We start from the raw sequence: 14,376 nt of genomic DNA, 5'->3' as shown, positions 1-14,376 counted from the left end.
CCTTTATTTAATTTTTAGTACTATTATTAGCAATTTTTTTCATATATATGTGGGTGAATCATAGTTTGTGTCGTCCCCATAATTTTCAGCGTTTAATTTTTTTTTTAAAAAAATCTCCAATAATTTTACATTTTCGTTTAAAAAAATTAATTTATATCCCATCTCACAGAATTTGGCATCTTACAAAATTCGGCGGCTCATATACCAAAAATAAATAACTAAAGCATTATGACCACATCCTATGTATAGAGAAAATTATATATAACACACGCATGCACACAAACATGTTCGTCCATATATGCCAATGCTGTTGCTATTTCTCCACTCCACATGAGAGAGAGAGAGAGAGAGAGAGAGAGAGAGGCATGATATATAACTGCAAAGCTGCGAGGATGCAATGGATTGAGCATACAAATATACAAATGATGAATGAGCAGCAGGCTGTACCCAAACTAGCTAATTAATCAGAAAATAGTTACATCATCTTTAACTGCCACTTTAACTATTTCAGGCTCTATATCATGCATTAATTCTTTTGGCATTTTGCTCTTTTTTAATTGACTTTAAAATACAAAATATTTATGGAATCCTGATTTTATATACAAACTTTTAAAAGTCAACATCATCATTACTAAACTTTCATTAAATTCTAATTTTACATTCAAACTTTAGAAAATAACGTACAAACTTTAAAAGACAGCCTAGTAATTACTGAACTTTCATCGAATTCCAATTCAGCATACAAACTTTAAAAAGTAGCGCGATAATTATTGAACTATTGATTTAATCTGATTTTGCTACCAATCGAGATTCCGACCAAATTTATTAGTGACATCGCTAGCCGAATAATTCGATTTTGCATAATTTCAAAGAGTGGATGTGATGTGTTATCACATACATTATTTTATTCTATCGCCGATTATGCCATGTTAATTATTCAACTAGTCATGTCAGTATTAAATTTGATTAAAATTTTGATGGGTAGCAAAATCAGATTAAATCAATAATTGCGTAATTATCACGCTATATTTTAAAGTTTGTATACAAAATCAAAATGTGATGATAAAAATTCAGTAATTGCCACGCTACTTTTTAAAGTTTGTATGTAAAATTAAAATTTGACAAAAATTCAAAATATTTTACGAGTAATTAACCCAACAAATAATGGTACGTATATTAAACCAAATTATATATACCTATTTCAGGATCAGTAATAATTTCGTTAAAATGAACACAATTTTCACCATTCTTCGCTTTTTGGAATCCAATTGCGCTTGTATCTTGAATTTAGTTTTTATGGTTAATTGTTCAGAAATAACATAACATTTATCTAAATTTGTTATTTTAGATTACTTTTTTTTTATGACAATATTTTTTCGAATAAAATTTGTCCAATATATACCAATAAGAAGTTAAAATTATTATTATTGATTTAAAAAAAAAACATCTTAAAATTACAAATTCGGGCAAACATTGTAATAGTAGTTCATTCGGCAATTAGCCCTAGTATTTAAAATGAAACAAACTATACCATGTATATGTCAGATAGTGCAAGGTTTTCAGAACATAAGCTTTCAAAATATATTGAATCACATACATGGGCATCAAGAAACAGAAATTCTAGCAAGAATAATGTACATTTAAATTTTTTGTTGAAATCAAGTTAAAAAATCGTGGAAATAAGAGGTCTATTAATTTGTTGGGCCCAATTCATTCAAACGATGCTTTTAGGGCCCATATTAGCTCCTTTTTTTCAACTCAAATTAAATGCTCCGTCTCTCACTGTCCCACAGCCCTCAGCCGCCGCCCGCTGTCGCTCTTCCGGCGTCACCGTCACAGCACACGGCAGCACCCAGACGGCTATCCGCTATCAACGACGAGGAGTGTTTTTCTGCCGCCGACTACAAGCCAGCTGTCCGGCGTCCGCCGCCGCTCCGCCACCCTTAGGCGCTTTGGACGGAGGGATGTAAGTTTTGGATAGTTTAGGGTCTTAAAAATTAATTAAACTTAACAAGCTAGAATAAAAATTAGAAACAGAGAATTAATAAAAATTAAAACGGAGAATTAATATAAAAAAATCAGAAATAGATCGAAACAATAGAAAAAGGGAAATAGTGGAAGCCCTAACTACGTCTCTTCTCCGTCTTTTCTTCTTTCTGCAAAATAACTTCATCGCCGCCCGTAATCGACGCAGACGCACGGCTCTCGCTCCTCTTCGCCAGTCATCTGCAGCTCGGCTCGCAATCGACGGGAACGACGTCGGCTGGCTCTAGCTACTCCGTCTCTCTCTTCGCCAGACATCCGCGCGAAATCGACAGGAACGACGGCGCTCTCTACTGAGTCAAACCGGCAGTTCCATCGACTGTGTTTAATTTCTCCGTCGAAAAGGTAAAGTTTAATTTCCCCAACACGAGCAGTAGTTTTGGACTCCCCAATTCACTTCCCCAATTGTTTCTTACTACATTATGCAAACACAGAAAATTTACTAGATAGATGTATTCTGATTTATGAATAAAATACACTAGATTGCTTTGTTTTGGCTAACTTACCCCTAACTATTCTAACGTCTGGCGTTATTGCTCGTGTATCTCAATGTCTATGTTGTGTTTCTCATTGATAACAATTTGCTCTAAGATGAATGTGGATGTTTGCAATTATTTGTGTACATATTGACATTGACATATGTAAACTTGCTGCTGCACATCTTAATGTAGAGAGTGAAAACTTGAATTATTACTGTAAACGATCAGCAGAGAAGATGAAAGGAGGAAGGAAGAATCTGAAGAGGGCGGTGGAGGCAGAGATGATGGCGCTCCAACAAGGCCAAAACATAATGCAGGTTGTCGATTTGAGGGGCTCTAATCTTATTGAGGTACACACACAGTAACACATATCTAATCCTTCATTTTCAGATTGAATCTTGTTTTAAATTACGGATTAATTCCTTTTGTGAAGGTAATGGATGCAAAAGGACAACATCTACTAGCAATATTTCCAGCCAAATTCCAGAAAAGTATGTGGATTAAACGAGGCAACTTCGTAGTTGTAGATGAAAGTGGGAGAGAGGAGGCCATCGAATCTGGTAGAAAGGTGGCCGGCATTCTCACTCAGGTGCTTTACCACGATCAAGTTCGTCTCCTTCGAAAAGCCTCTCAATGGCCCGATATTTTCAAATCCGAGACCTCAACGCAAAGCTTGCATTTACCTGCCTCCAAAGAAAATGATGAATGTTTAAAAGATGATGAATGTTCGAGCGATGATGATGATGATGATGAGGGGCTTCCTCCTTTGGAAGCAAATACAAACAGAGTGAATCCTCTGCTGTTGCATTTGGATGCAGAGTCGTCTGCATCTGATTCTGATATTGAAAATGATTCTTAGTTCAATCCAATTCGGTATTGAAACTAACTGATGTATGAATGTGATATTTTGTTGTGGTTTGGCTTCACCAAATCATGTTTGCTAGAATGGAATTACTGGTGAAATTTTTGTCTTACATTGACATGAAATTGTGCAAATCTCATTCTCAAGCAAAAAAAGGTCTATTTCTGCAAAGTGGATACAAGATTTGATGCAGCAAAAGCAGCAGAGCCACCAACTATAGAAAGCAGAGCAACCACAACCTGAAGGCCTATTTCCCAAGGGTAGTCTTCCGGCACTATGAAAACAAATGCAGGTCCCAAAACAAGCAAGATCAAGCTCACGTTGAGGAGCGTCGTCGCCGTCGCAGGGTCCGTGGCGGCTGAGAGCACCCCGAGCTCCTCAGCTTTCGAGAGGAGCCCCAGCCTCTCGATTGTCGACAATGACAGCCCCGACTTCTCCGCCGCTGACAGCAGCCCCGCCTTCTCCGCCTTGCTAAGGAGTCGCAGCTGCTCCACTCGCGTCAGCAGCTTCGGCGTCGTGCTCTGCAGTTATAAAGTAGTTTGCCTTGAGTGATGGGATGGATTAATATAAATAATCCCAAGTTAACCTATCATTTATTTCGATGGATTCGATTAATTTCGAACTTATTTCACCATCTTATACCTGTAACACTCAATTTTATACTATATCTCATCAATCATAGTAAGTGTTTTTATTCACATTGTTAGGATTTATCCAATTCTATCATTTCAATGAGATATATAACATGTAGAATTAACTCAATTGACACCCTAAAAAAAAAAAACTCAATTGATATAATATGAATCAAGTAAAATTAACTCAATTGACTCAACTTAGACTACATTTATCTACACATTCCTATTAGATTAGAGTACATATCAAACACACATTCAAGAATGATGGATAAATACTAGGGTTTATCTATGTCATACAAAATCAAGAAACAAGAGAGAGAGAGAGACCTTCTTAGAGGTGACAGTTTTGGCAGCAAAAGGAATGGGCTTCTGGGCAGCCATGGATCTGATGAGAAGAGGTGAATATGGCTTAGTTGTGGCAGCCATCATCTTCATCACCTCTCTTTTTCTTCCTTATTTCTCTCTCAACCAAAACAAATCTGCATATTTATCAATTTCAGTGGTTGGAAATATCTCTCGTGGAGCTGCTGCTGCTACAATTTTTTTAAAAATTCCACGTGGCGCCATTTCATCCATACTATCCTCTTCTATCAAATTTCCGAAGTTACCATTAGTTGGCAGCATTATTGGGATCTTTTCCACTTCAACTATGGATTTTTTTATGTAGTTGTATCAACAATAATAAATGTAACACATTACTAAATTTTCTACAACTAACTTCGGAAAATCTATAAATTGGTTCTTAATAAATTCATTTTATTTACTTTTTTTGTCTTATTTCACTTGGTCTTTTTTCTCAATATAATTATTTAGGATGATAAAATTATAATGTAGAGATATGTAAATTCATATTATAACATGATGTGATTATTAAAAAAAAAAGTAGATAAAGTCAAATGAGATAATTCGAAGAAAAAAAAAATGTAGGTTAAGTCAAATAAGATAGAGATGATGCTTTTTTGTTTTCTATTTTTCTCTACTTATAATTTAGTATTTGAGCCCTTGTGTACTTCCAATTTGTTTTGGAATTATGTTTTATAAAGTATTTTACATTTTCACTCGTCCCGGAACTAGATAATTACGTCGTTGAATGATATAGGTTATAATTCAGAATTATAGATTACTCGTTCTGTGCCGAAAAGTTTTGAGTCACTTATAGTGAGATGGAAGGAGTATCACTTTTTAATTCAAAATATTGACGTTACTTTTTTTCAGAATTAGTATCATTTAAGTTTTCTTTTAAGAAAAAAAAATGGGAAAAGAAGAACTGTGGAAATTGAACCCTTGACTTCTTGTAATAACACTGAATCTTCACGGTTTGAATGTCTGTGAATGGATTTAACTCTTATTAATAAATCGAATTTATATTCCAATTTTGTATTTCATGTGAAAAATTAAATGTCATTTTAGTGTCGAGGCCCTAAATATCCAAACGGTTGTTTCTTTTTCTTCATATTTATCTAAGGGTTAATAGCCGAAAAATACACGAACTTTCACCGGATTTGCATATTGCACACGACCTTCAAAAATAGCCCCAGAATACACCACCTTTTAATTTAATCGCAAATTGCACCCGCGTTGACTAACACCTTGATCGGTGGTGACGTGGCTGCCGAATTTTGTTGACGTGGACGATTTTCCGATGTAGTAAAACGACGTCGTTTTGTCAAGCTTTTTTAAATTTAAAAAAAATCAAAAAATGGAAAAATCCCTTGATTTATCGTCTGGACCTTCTTCCCGTCTGGACTGCCTTCGTCGCTCATTATGCAAATCTCGATCGCTGCCTTCCTCCTGAAAATGAGGGGAAACGGTGGTGGTGGTGGTGGTCGCTCATTAGGGCAGGAGAGGGCGGTGGGACGGCGGAAATTGTGGAGGAAGATGGAGACGGCGGGGCGACGAGTGTTGGACGACGCCGCCCCTTGCCCTGCCTTCCATTCCACCACCGGCACCACACACACACACGATCGCAACACCCCTCCCACAAACAATTCTCAAACGGCGGCGCCGCCCTCCTTACACCCCAAACACCACAAATTCAACAACAATGCAACATAAAAATCCAATCTTTATCCCTTCAAAGCTTCGAAGTTTCGTCCCCTTCGTGAGCGTTCTGAAGCCCAGATTTGCCCTGAGATTTGCAGAGATCAGCGTTCTGGGGCTGGGGCTGGGGTTGCGTGGCCGATTTGCAGAGATTGGTGTGTGGTCTGTTTAACGAGAAGGAGAATCGGCCTGAGAAGGCCATCGACTCGCCGATTCTCAAACCACCAGCGACGACTTTCGAGAGCTGAGAATTAGGGCTCGTTCCAGTGGGCAAAATTGAGAGAAGAAGGATAATGAGGCAACGCCTAACAGCGTGGACCAGTCGTCGGAGTACCAGAGCCGCAGAGGCGGCAGATTTGTTGATAGGAGGAGGGGTGAACCTTCGGTCTTGGCGAGGCGAAAGAGGGAGGGAATGTCAGGTGAGAGGGGGAGGGAGCAGAAACGTGTGTGTGTGTGTGTGTGTGTGTGAAGAGGTGGAGAAGATGAATTAGAATACTTTGTTTAATTAATTAATCAGACTTTGTTTAATTAAAATAACCTTTTAATTTAATTTCTGGGCAAAACGACACGTGACTTGCCATCGTGTAAAAAAAAGCCACGAGTAATGCCATGTCATCGCCGGTCAAACTTAAGAGCTGCCGGAATTTTCACCGTGTGTAATTTGCGATTAAATTAAAAGGTGGTGTATTCTGGGGCTATTTTTGAAGGTCATGTGCAATATGCAACTTCAGTGAAAGTTCGTGTATTTTTCGACTATGAACCATTTATCTAAATACTACTCTCTCGTCTCAATTTTTAGTATTCATTTGAGAATGTCACGAATTTTAATAAAGTGATGTAAGTGAAATAAGGATGCCACCTTTTTATAACTTAAATATTGTTTTCTTTTATACTAGTATTATTTATTATCATATTTTTATATAACACAATGCGAATCGGCATCTTTTTATTTGAATAAAAGGAGTTATGTTAAAGGTTGGTCTGCATTATGCAGATACAATCGGTTATAAACATTTCAATTTTTTTTTTTATCATTTTTTTAATTTTTTTTTTTATTCTCACAACCAGTTGTGAACTTGTGAGGTTATCAATAAAGGTAGCCTATGGAAAAAACACCTTACATCGCTGCCGCTAAATCTAAAAGTCCCATGGTGGTAATGTTTATCCACCCAAATATTTCTTGTGCTAGTTTTAAAAGTATAAATTATGATATAGTAATAATATACTTATTCTAAATTCTAGGAATAGTTAATACTCACTTCGTCTTAACGACAGCGGTGCGCTTCTTTTCAGCACGTGATTTAAGGAGAATAAGATTGTAATGTAAAAGTGTGTAAAGGTGTGTAAACTACATTGTTTGTAGTGTAAAATTATTACCAAAAAAGGAAATGCACTACTTTCATTGGGACGGCTAAAAAAGAAATACGCACAGCTTTCGTTGGGACAGATGGAGTATTATTTGGATATAACATAAAATTATTTCATTAAAATTATGATAAAATGTAGCATTATACAAGTAGTTGTTAATTTGTTATACTCCTATTACTATAGAATATCCCTCGGGAATTTGCGATGTGGAGCAATCTCGGCAGCAAAAAGAGAATAAGTAAGGTACCTTCAGAAAAGAAAATTGTGCATAAATCTGATAGTTCGACACTATCCCTACTTTCCTTGTCTATTGCGTTGGTAAAATCGACTATTGATCGGAAATGTATTTTTCGCCGCTAAATTGTCGGAGATCACTGACGAACGTTTGTCCGTCAGTAACATCGTCAAAATTCGGCTTACTTTTTTTATAGTGAGCTAATGAGCTCAAAATTGGAGATAAGTGTTTCTTTCGTCTCAACCCTACTTCGTCAACCTCCAAAACTCTTGCCTTTGATGTGCAGTTTGGCTTCACCTAATCCTTAGGATTTTTATTTCATGATTCTCCGATATGTATTAACTACTCTACTTAATTTGTATTCCCTCCGTCCCACAAAGCATGACCCAGTTTCCTTTTTGATTTGTCTCACGAAGCTTGACCTGTTTCTAAAAATGACAAAAAATTTACATTTAATTCACATTTTCATTTTTTCACCTACCACAGTTAACACACAAAATATCAATTTATTAATTCTCGTGCCGAAAAGAACTAGGTCATGCTTCATGGGACAGAGAGAGTATCATTTTGCCTAACTTTGTATGAACTGCGGCCGGACCGAGGCCATATTGGAAAAATGCACTTTCTTTATAATGATGTGATTATAAAGATGCAAACATGAATAATTGAATATTATGACAGGTTCAACACATTCGTTACCAAAAAAAAAAAATGCAAAATATACATTACTAATTTCAGTAAAAAAAATGGTCCATTCCCACCAATTTGGATGAAAAATAAAAATGGTGTAAGAGTTATACTTGTGGTAGTGGGATTATTTAAGTCAGATTAAGTACTTACATTTTTTTTTTGATCAGTAAAATTAAATTTTTATTGAGATGAAAAGCAAGGCACAAGAGATGCCAATCAAAACAAGAATGAAAGATTGAAACCCTTTGAGCACCACATGGTGAAAGGGATTCTCAACTCCAAAACTTTATAAACCTCATTCCAACTCCAAAGTCTACCCTTGATCTGTAAAACAAGTCTCTCAATATCCCAAATCTTTCCTTGAAAACGACTCTCGTTTTTTTTTTTTTCCAAAGCGTCCAAACCGTTCCCACCCATAACGCATTTAGCAATCTTCGTCCTTTCTTCTTTTTGGCAGCAGAGATGAAGGAAGTGTAGTGATGAAGAGTACCTCTAGGATTTGCCGTTTTGATGTGTAACCATTGGAAGATTTGTTCCCACACCGCTGCAGTTTTCGGGCAATGAAGAAACAGATGTTCCGTCGACTTCTCTCCAGCGACGCAGGCGTTGCATCCTCTCTCTTCCCAGCTAATTTGAATTTGTCGTCTTATCAAGTTGTCACAGGTAGCCAACCGATTTCTAAGACATCTCCACGCCGTCACCTTGGCTTTGTGTGATGTTGGAGCCTCCCAAACCGTAGTCATCTCAGCCGGTTGAGTTTGTTGCGCCTCTCTGGAAGCCGCCACCAAATCATAAGCCGACTTTGTTGAGAATTTACCGTCCGTAGTTGCCCTCCAAATCCATCCATCAGTTAAACCTGTAGAAGGGACAAAAGCCGCAACAAGTCTCAAAAGTTCCTCCACCTGTCCAGTCTCCCTTTCCCTCAAATCCCTCCTCCAATTCACCGACCACACCCACTCTTCTCCTTCCCAAAACCCACTCTCTCCGACGAGGCCTTTCTTATTCGAACACAAGTTATACAATCTCGGGAAAGAGAACTTAAGAGGTTTGTTAATAGCCCACACGTCCTCCCAGAACATTGTATTCATACCATCCCCGAGACGGTGTTGAAGGTGATCAATGAACCATCTATCATCTCTTCCTCCCCCTTTCTCCACAATTTTCGCCCACCACCCCCAACTGCCCACTTCTTCCCACCACCGAGCAATCCCCCTCTTCGCCCCAGACAAGTTCCCCATAAATAGATTTGATCACTCTCGCCCACAAAGCTCCCCCATCCACCAAAAATCTCCAAAGCCATTTAATTAACAGAACATGATTAAACCATTCCACATCCCGAAATCCAAGACCTCCTGTTTTCTTATTGGAACACAAGGAGCTCCATTTAAACCAGGTGATTCTTCCCGACTGAGAGCCTCCACCCCACAGAAATCTGGAGAACAAGGAATTGAGATTCTTGATCACAGTCTTGGGAATGAAAGCGTAGGCCAGTTGATATACCGGAATCGATTGAAGCACCGCTTTAACAAGAGTGATCCTCCCCGCCAAAGAGATAGGTCTTTTTCTCCAGCTTGCAATTTTGTTTGAGACTTTATCCACCTAGAACTTCCACTCGCTAACACCATTGCTTCGGCCTCCAATTTTGGTTCCCAAGTAAAGACACGGGAAGGAACCAATCTTGCAATGGAGAAACGAAGCCCATATCCTCTCGACTGACACATTCACTCCCACCGTCATCAGGCTGCTCTTGGCGAAGTTGACAGCAAGACCAGAGATAAAATGAAAGAGAAGCAACAGACTTTTCAGTGATTCCACATTTCGGTCATCAGCCTCTAAAATAAAGATGGTGTCATCCGCGTACTGGAGGTGTGTAATCGGCACTTCATCCTTACCAATCTTAACAGGAAACAATAACTGTCGTTCCACTGCCCTCTCAACGAGCACATTCAACCCCTTCCGCGACAATGAGGAACAAGAAGGGAGACATCGGGTCGCCCTGTCTCAAGCCTCTCTCCATTTTGAAATCTCTCGTTGATGACCCGTTAACTAGGACACTTGCCGTGGCTGACTGTAGACACCCTTGAATCCATTTCCTCCAAATCCCATCGAAGTTCATTATGTCAAGCAAAGTATCCAAAAAGTCCCATTGAACTGAATCGAAAGCTTTGGCAAAGTCAATCTTAAAGAAGATCCGGCTTCGTCGCTTCTTTTTTGACTCAACAACAGCTTCATTCAAAATGACCGCCCCATCGAGAATGAACCGCCCTTTAATGAAAGCACTTTGATTATCAGAGATGATCGATCCCATCACCTTCGTCAGTCTCCCCGCCAAGATCTTGGCAATGATTTTATACAAGCTGGTAATGAGCGAGATTGGGCGAAATTCATTCAACGAATCAGCCCCTTCTTTCTTCGGTATTAAAACGATAAAAGAAGCATTACCTCCTTTAGGAATTTTACCGTTCGCGTGGAAGTCCTTCAAGACCTGGAGGATATCCTCCTTAACTACATGTCAAGCCGATCTCCAGAATGAAAAGTTAAAGCCATCAGGTCCTGGACTCTTATCGCCAGAGAAGCTCCAGACCGCTTCTTTAACTTCTTCAGGTTCAAAACCTGAAGAAGTTAAGTACTTACATATTACCACATCTAACTTGAAGAGCATCCACATCCTTTGTATCTTAGGTTGTGTCTTAAATCTTCATTTCCACAAAATCCCCAATTCTACACTTTTATTATAAAATTCCAAATTTTCATTAAAATTAAAATTCGAACATTGCAATAAAATAAAAATTACGTAATTTAAACTAAAAAAATTACATAATTTAAATTAAAGAAAAAAAATTACAATAATTAAAAATTAGGTAAAAGAAACTAAAAGAATTAAAAAAATAGATTTAAAAAAAATAGGATTTAAAAAAAGAAAAAAGAAATAGACACAAACCCAACTTCCGGCCCAACGGCCCACACACCCTCTTCCTTTTTTCAACTCCCTCTCTATTTTCTTCCCCAAATTTTCTTCGCCATTTCTGCAATTAATCCCCAATTCACTTTTTTTTTAAATAAAGGTCGCACGTGTAGCGCACGCCAAGCACTCCCCCCCACCATCGACTCGTTGCGCCGCAGAGACGGCCTCGACCCTCGCCCAGGTCGCCAGCGCGGACGTGTCGCCGTCGACGCGCATCGCCCCAGTGCGCCGAGGCGGCGCTGGGAATGCTCTTAATTGTTAATAATAGTGGGTAGAAAAAGATTTCATTCATATAATTTTATGTCATAAACGTCCTTTTCCTGCAACAATAGTAAAAAAAAAAAAACGTCCATCTCCACTGCAAAGTAAAAATGAGTAAGAATCATTTATTGCAAAGTGAATAAGTACTCCTCCGTCCCATTAATAAAGACATAGGTCTTTTGGGCACGGAGATTAAGATGAGGTAGTTTAAGGAATTAAGTGTTGTGGTGTGTATTTGATTAGGGACTTAACTCTCAACTCTCTCTCTCTCATTTCTCGGACTACCACTGCCCACTGCCCACTGCCCACCACCGACCACCACCGCCGCCGCCGCCCACCACCACCGATTCCCTATGCTATGCTGCCGAAAATGGAGCCCAGAAAATCAAACTAGAAATCGCAAATTTTCCAAAAAAATTAGCACAAAAAACTGATTCAAAATTAGCATCAAATTGCAAACGAAAACTATTCTCATTCCAAAACAAAAATTGGCAGAAAGAGGAAGAACCATTTCAAAACAAAATTTGGCAGAATGGCGGCGGAGATGGAGGGTTTCATGAAACAACACAACCAAAAAATCAAATCATGAGAATCGAAAGAACACAACCAGAAATTTCGAATCCATGAAAATCTGTCAATTTTGTTCTCTTCGATTCCCAAATTTGAACCATGAGAATGGCGGCGGAGATTGAGGGTTTCAGAAGGAGAGTGGTGGCCTCACCGCTACGGCCGCCGGAGAAGGAGAAGAGAGGAGGATGGGCGGCAGTTTCAGACGCGCACGCATCTCGAGCGACGCCTCCGCCGCCTCAGAACCAGATCCGCCACTCTCTTCCTCTCTCAAATCGAACCTAGAAATTGAGGGTGGTGGTTTGGCAGATCTGGGTTTTGAAAGGAGACCAGAGCCGCGTGGTGGTGGTTCGGCGGTTCAGGGCGGTGGTGGTTTGGCGGATCTGGGTGGCGTGGGGAAGGGCGACGCTGCTGTTTGGCAGGGCTAGGGCTTGGCCCTCTGCCCCCGTCAGTGTATGCGCGAGCGATCGGAGGCTCACCGGAGGGGCGAGGGGTGCTCGGCGGTGGCCATGGTTCGCCGGCGGCGACTCCACTGAGAAGGGGGAGGAGATGGGCGGCGGGAGTGAAGAGAAATGAGGGAGGCGGTGGGACTGAAATGTAGATTAGGATTTTCTACTTATTTATACCATAATTAAAGTTCAATTAATTAGTTGTAATTAAGCTCTAATTCTTTCCTTTTTGGAAATGTGTCTTTATTATTGAGACAGCCCAATAAGGAAAGTGTGTCTTCAATAATGGGACGGAGGGAGTAATTATTTTAGTCAATTTAGGTATTTCACATGTCATTACAGTGGGCATTTCCAATGCAATTTTCCAATAGGGGTATAGAGATGTCAATCGTACCAATCTATCAAACTTCGGGCTAGCTTTATCATATTATCGGATTATTCGAATGTAGATTAAGGAGGGTGTATTAGTTCAAGATTTATGTAGATTTTAAAAGTCCGTGGATTTTAAAAGTCTATAGAATTCTCACGGATTCTTCATGATTTTAAATGAATTGTTGGTCGGATTTTTAATGAATTAGCAAGAATTTGGCATGATATTTTCGGACTTGAAATCCACAAACCCAGCGAGCGCGAGAATTGAACGAGCGCTAGACCCACTTCCAGCGGCCGCTAGGGGCCCATGAGCACTGGATACCCAGCGACCGCTGGGTTCCAGCCAGCGCTCAAACCATATAAACACTTGTCGTTGTTGTTGGTGACATCAGTCAATATGGTACATATAATCAAGCTGTTGCAAAAGAGGGAGCTTCTCATCCGTTGATGAACCCACGATCTTGTTACGACCCTTCGATTTACTCATCTCCTCATCTTTCATCTGTCCCCACAACACCGTGTAGTACCCCACTCCACATATGAACGCTCCTATAATGCTACACACATCATATAAATTAAATTACATATCCATATAACAAATTAATTAAATACGAGTGAGATGTAATTAACATCAATTACCTTCCATAATTATGTTTGTTGATCTCTTTAACACGAGATGAAAATCATGGCACCACGAGCGCTGAAGAAACTTGACCGCTGGAATCATGGCACCACGGGCGCTAGGGTCCAGCGCTCGCTGGCTTCTTGGCCGCGGGCGCTGGCACCCAGCGAGCGCGGGGATTTTGCAAGATTTGTGAATTCTCGTGGTGTGGCTTCGGATTTGTTCGTGCCTATTTTTTCAACGAAATCAATGAAAGTCATTCCAACTTTAAAGTCCATAGATTAACGAATACACCCAAACTTTAAAAGACTTTTAAAAGTCTTGAACGAATACCTCTAGATTTTTATAGACTTTTAAAAGTCTTGAATTAATACACCCAGATTTTCATAAACTTTTAAAAGTCTTGAACTAATACACCCAGACTTTAAAAGTCTGCAGAAATCTATTAAAGTCTTGAACTAATACACCCCCCTAAGTTGAATTGAAAAATGAACGACTATAGTTATAATTTAATTATTTGCAAAACCCTACACAAAATTTGTCATCGCTTTAGCTATTTCTACGCTAAATCTCAACGACATCATTCTCGAATGTGATAAAATGAAAGAGAGATATGATGAATAAATACTTAAGCATAAGTAGGGGAGAATACGTATTATTAACTTATACTAGTAATTTATAAAGTACGATTTTGAACTCATATTCATCCAAGAAATGGACTTTGTATCTTACTTTACTTAATTTTCAAAGATCGAACTCATATTCATACAATACGTAAATACCTTTGC

At 39.0% G+C, this 14,376-nt stretch overlaps 2 protein-coding genes across 3 annotated transcripts; one reads left to right on the top strand and one right to left on the bottom strand.

Annotated features, from left to right (window-relative positions):
- Positions 1 to 1,753: 1,753 nt before the first annotated feature.
- LOC131008783 (uncharacterized) lies at positions 1,754 to 3,496 on the top strand. Of its 2 annotated transcripts, none has more exons than XM_057935809.1 (4): positions 1,754 to 1,966; positions 2,195 to 2,388; positions 2,715 to 2,872; positions 2,956 to 3,496. In XM_057935809.1, the coding sequence occupies exons 3-4, from the start codon at positions 2,759 to 2,761 to the stop codon at positions 3,379 to 3,381; spliced, it is 540 nt and encodes a 179-aa protein (XP_057791792.1). In that variant the 5' UTR covers positions 1,754 to 1,966; positions 2,195 to 2,388; positions 2,715 to 2,758; the 3' UTR covers positions 3,382 to 3,496. The 2 variants fall into 2 exon arrangements, with proteins under 2 accessions (XP_057791792.1, XP_057791793.1); XM_057935810.1 differs by having other exon boundaries at positions 1,775 to 1,966; positions 2,754 to 2,872.
- LOC131008784 (uncharacterized) lies at positions 3,445 to 4,580 on the bottom strand. Its single transcript, XM_057935811.1, has 2 exons — positions 4,347 to 4,580; positions 3,445 to 3,905 (listed from the first exon to the last, which is right to left on the bottom strand). The coding sequence occupies exons 1-2, from the start codon at positions 4,452 to 4,454 to the stop codon at positions 3,543 to 3,545; spliced, it is 471 nt and encodes a 156-aa protein (XP_057791794.1). The 5' UTR covers positions 4,455 to 4,580; the 3' UTR covers positions 3,445 to 3,542.
- Positions 4,581 to 14,376: the final 9,796 nt, after the last annotated feature.

Source organism: Salvia miltiorrhiza, chromosome 2, assembly GCF_028751815.1.
Source record: "Salvia miltiorrhiza cultivar Shanhuang (shh) chromosome 2, IMPLAD_Smil_shh, whole genome shotgun sequence".
Taxonomy (NCBI): domain Eukaryota; kingdom Viridiplantae; phylum Streptophyta; class Magnoliopsida; order Lamiales; family Lamiaceae; genus Salvia; species Salvia miltiorrhiza.
Note: the sequence above shows the minus strand (reverse complement) of the source record. Positions and strands in the feature narration are given on the sequence as shown.

Excerpts from the sequence above, each read along its gene's own strand:
- LOC131008783 (XM_057935809.1), top strand. The coding sequence starts at position 2,759 with ATGAAAGGAGGAAGGAAGAATCTGAAGAGGGCGGTGGAGGCAGAGATG. Across the intron at positions 2,873-2,955 it reads GGGGCTCTAATCTTATTGAG|GTAATGGATGCAAAAGGACA; the intron begins GTACACACACAG and ends CCTTTTGTGAAG.
- LOC131008784 (XM_057935811.1), bottom strand. The coding sequence starts at position 4,454 with ATGAAGATGATGGCTGCCACAACTAAGCCATATTCACCTCTTCTCATC. Across the intron at positions 3,906-4,346 it reads AAACTGTCACCTCTAAGAAG|AGCACGACGCCGAAGCTGCT; the intron begins GTCTCTCTCTCT and ends TTATAACTGCAG.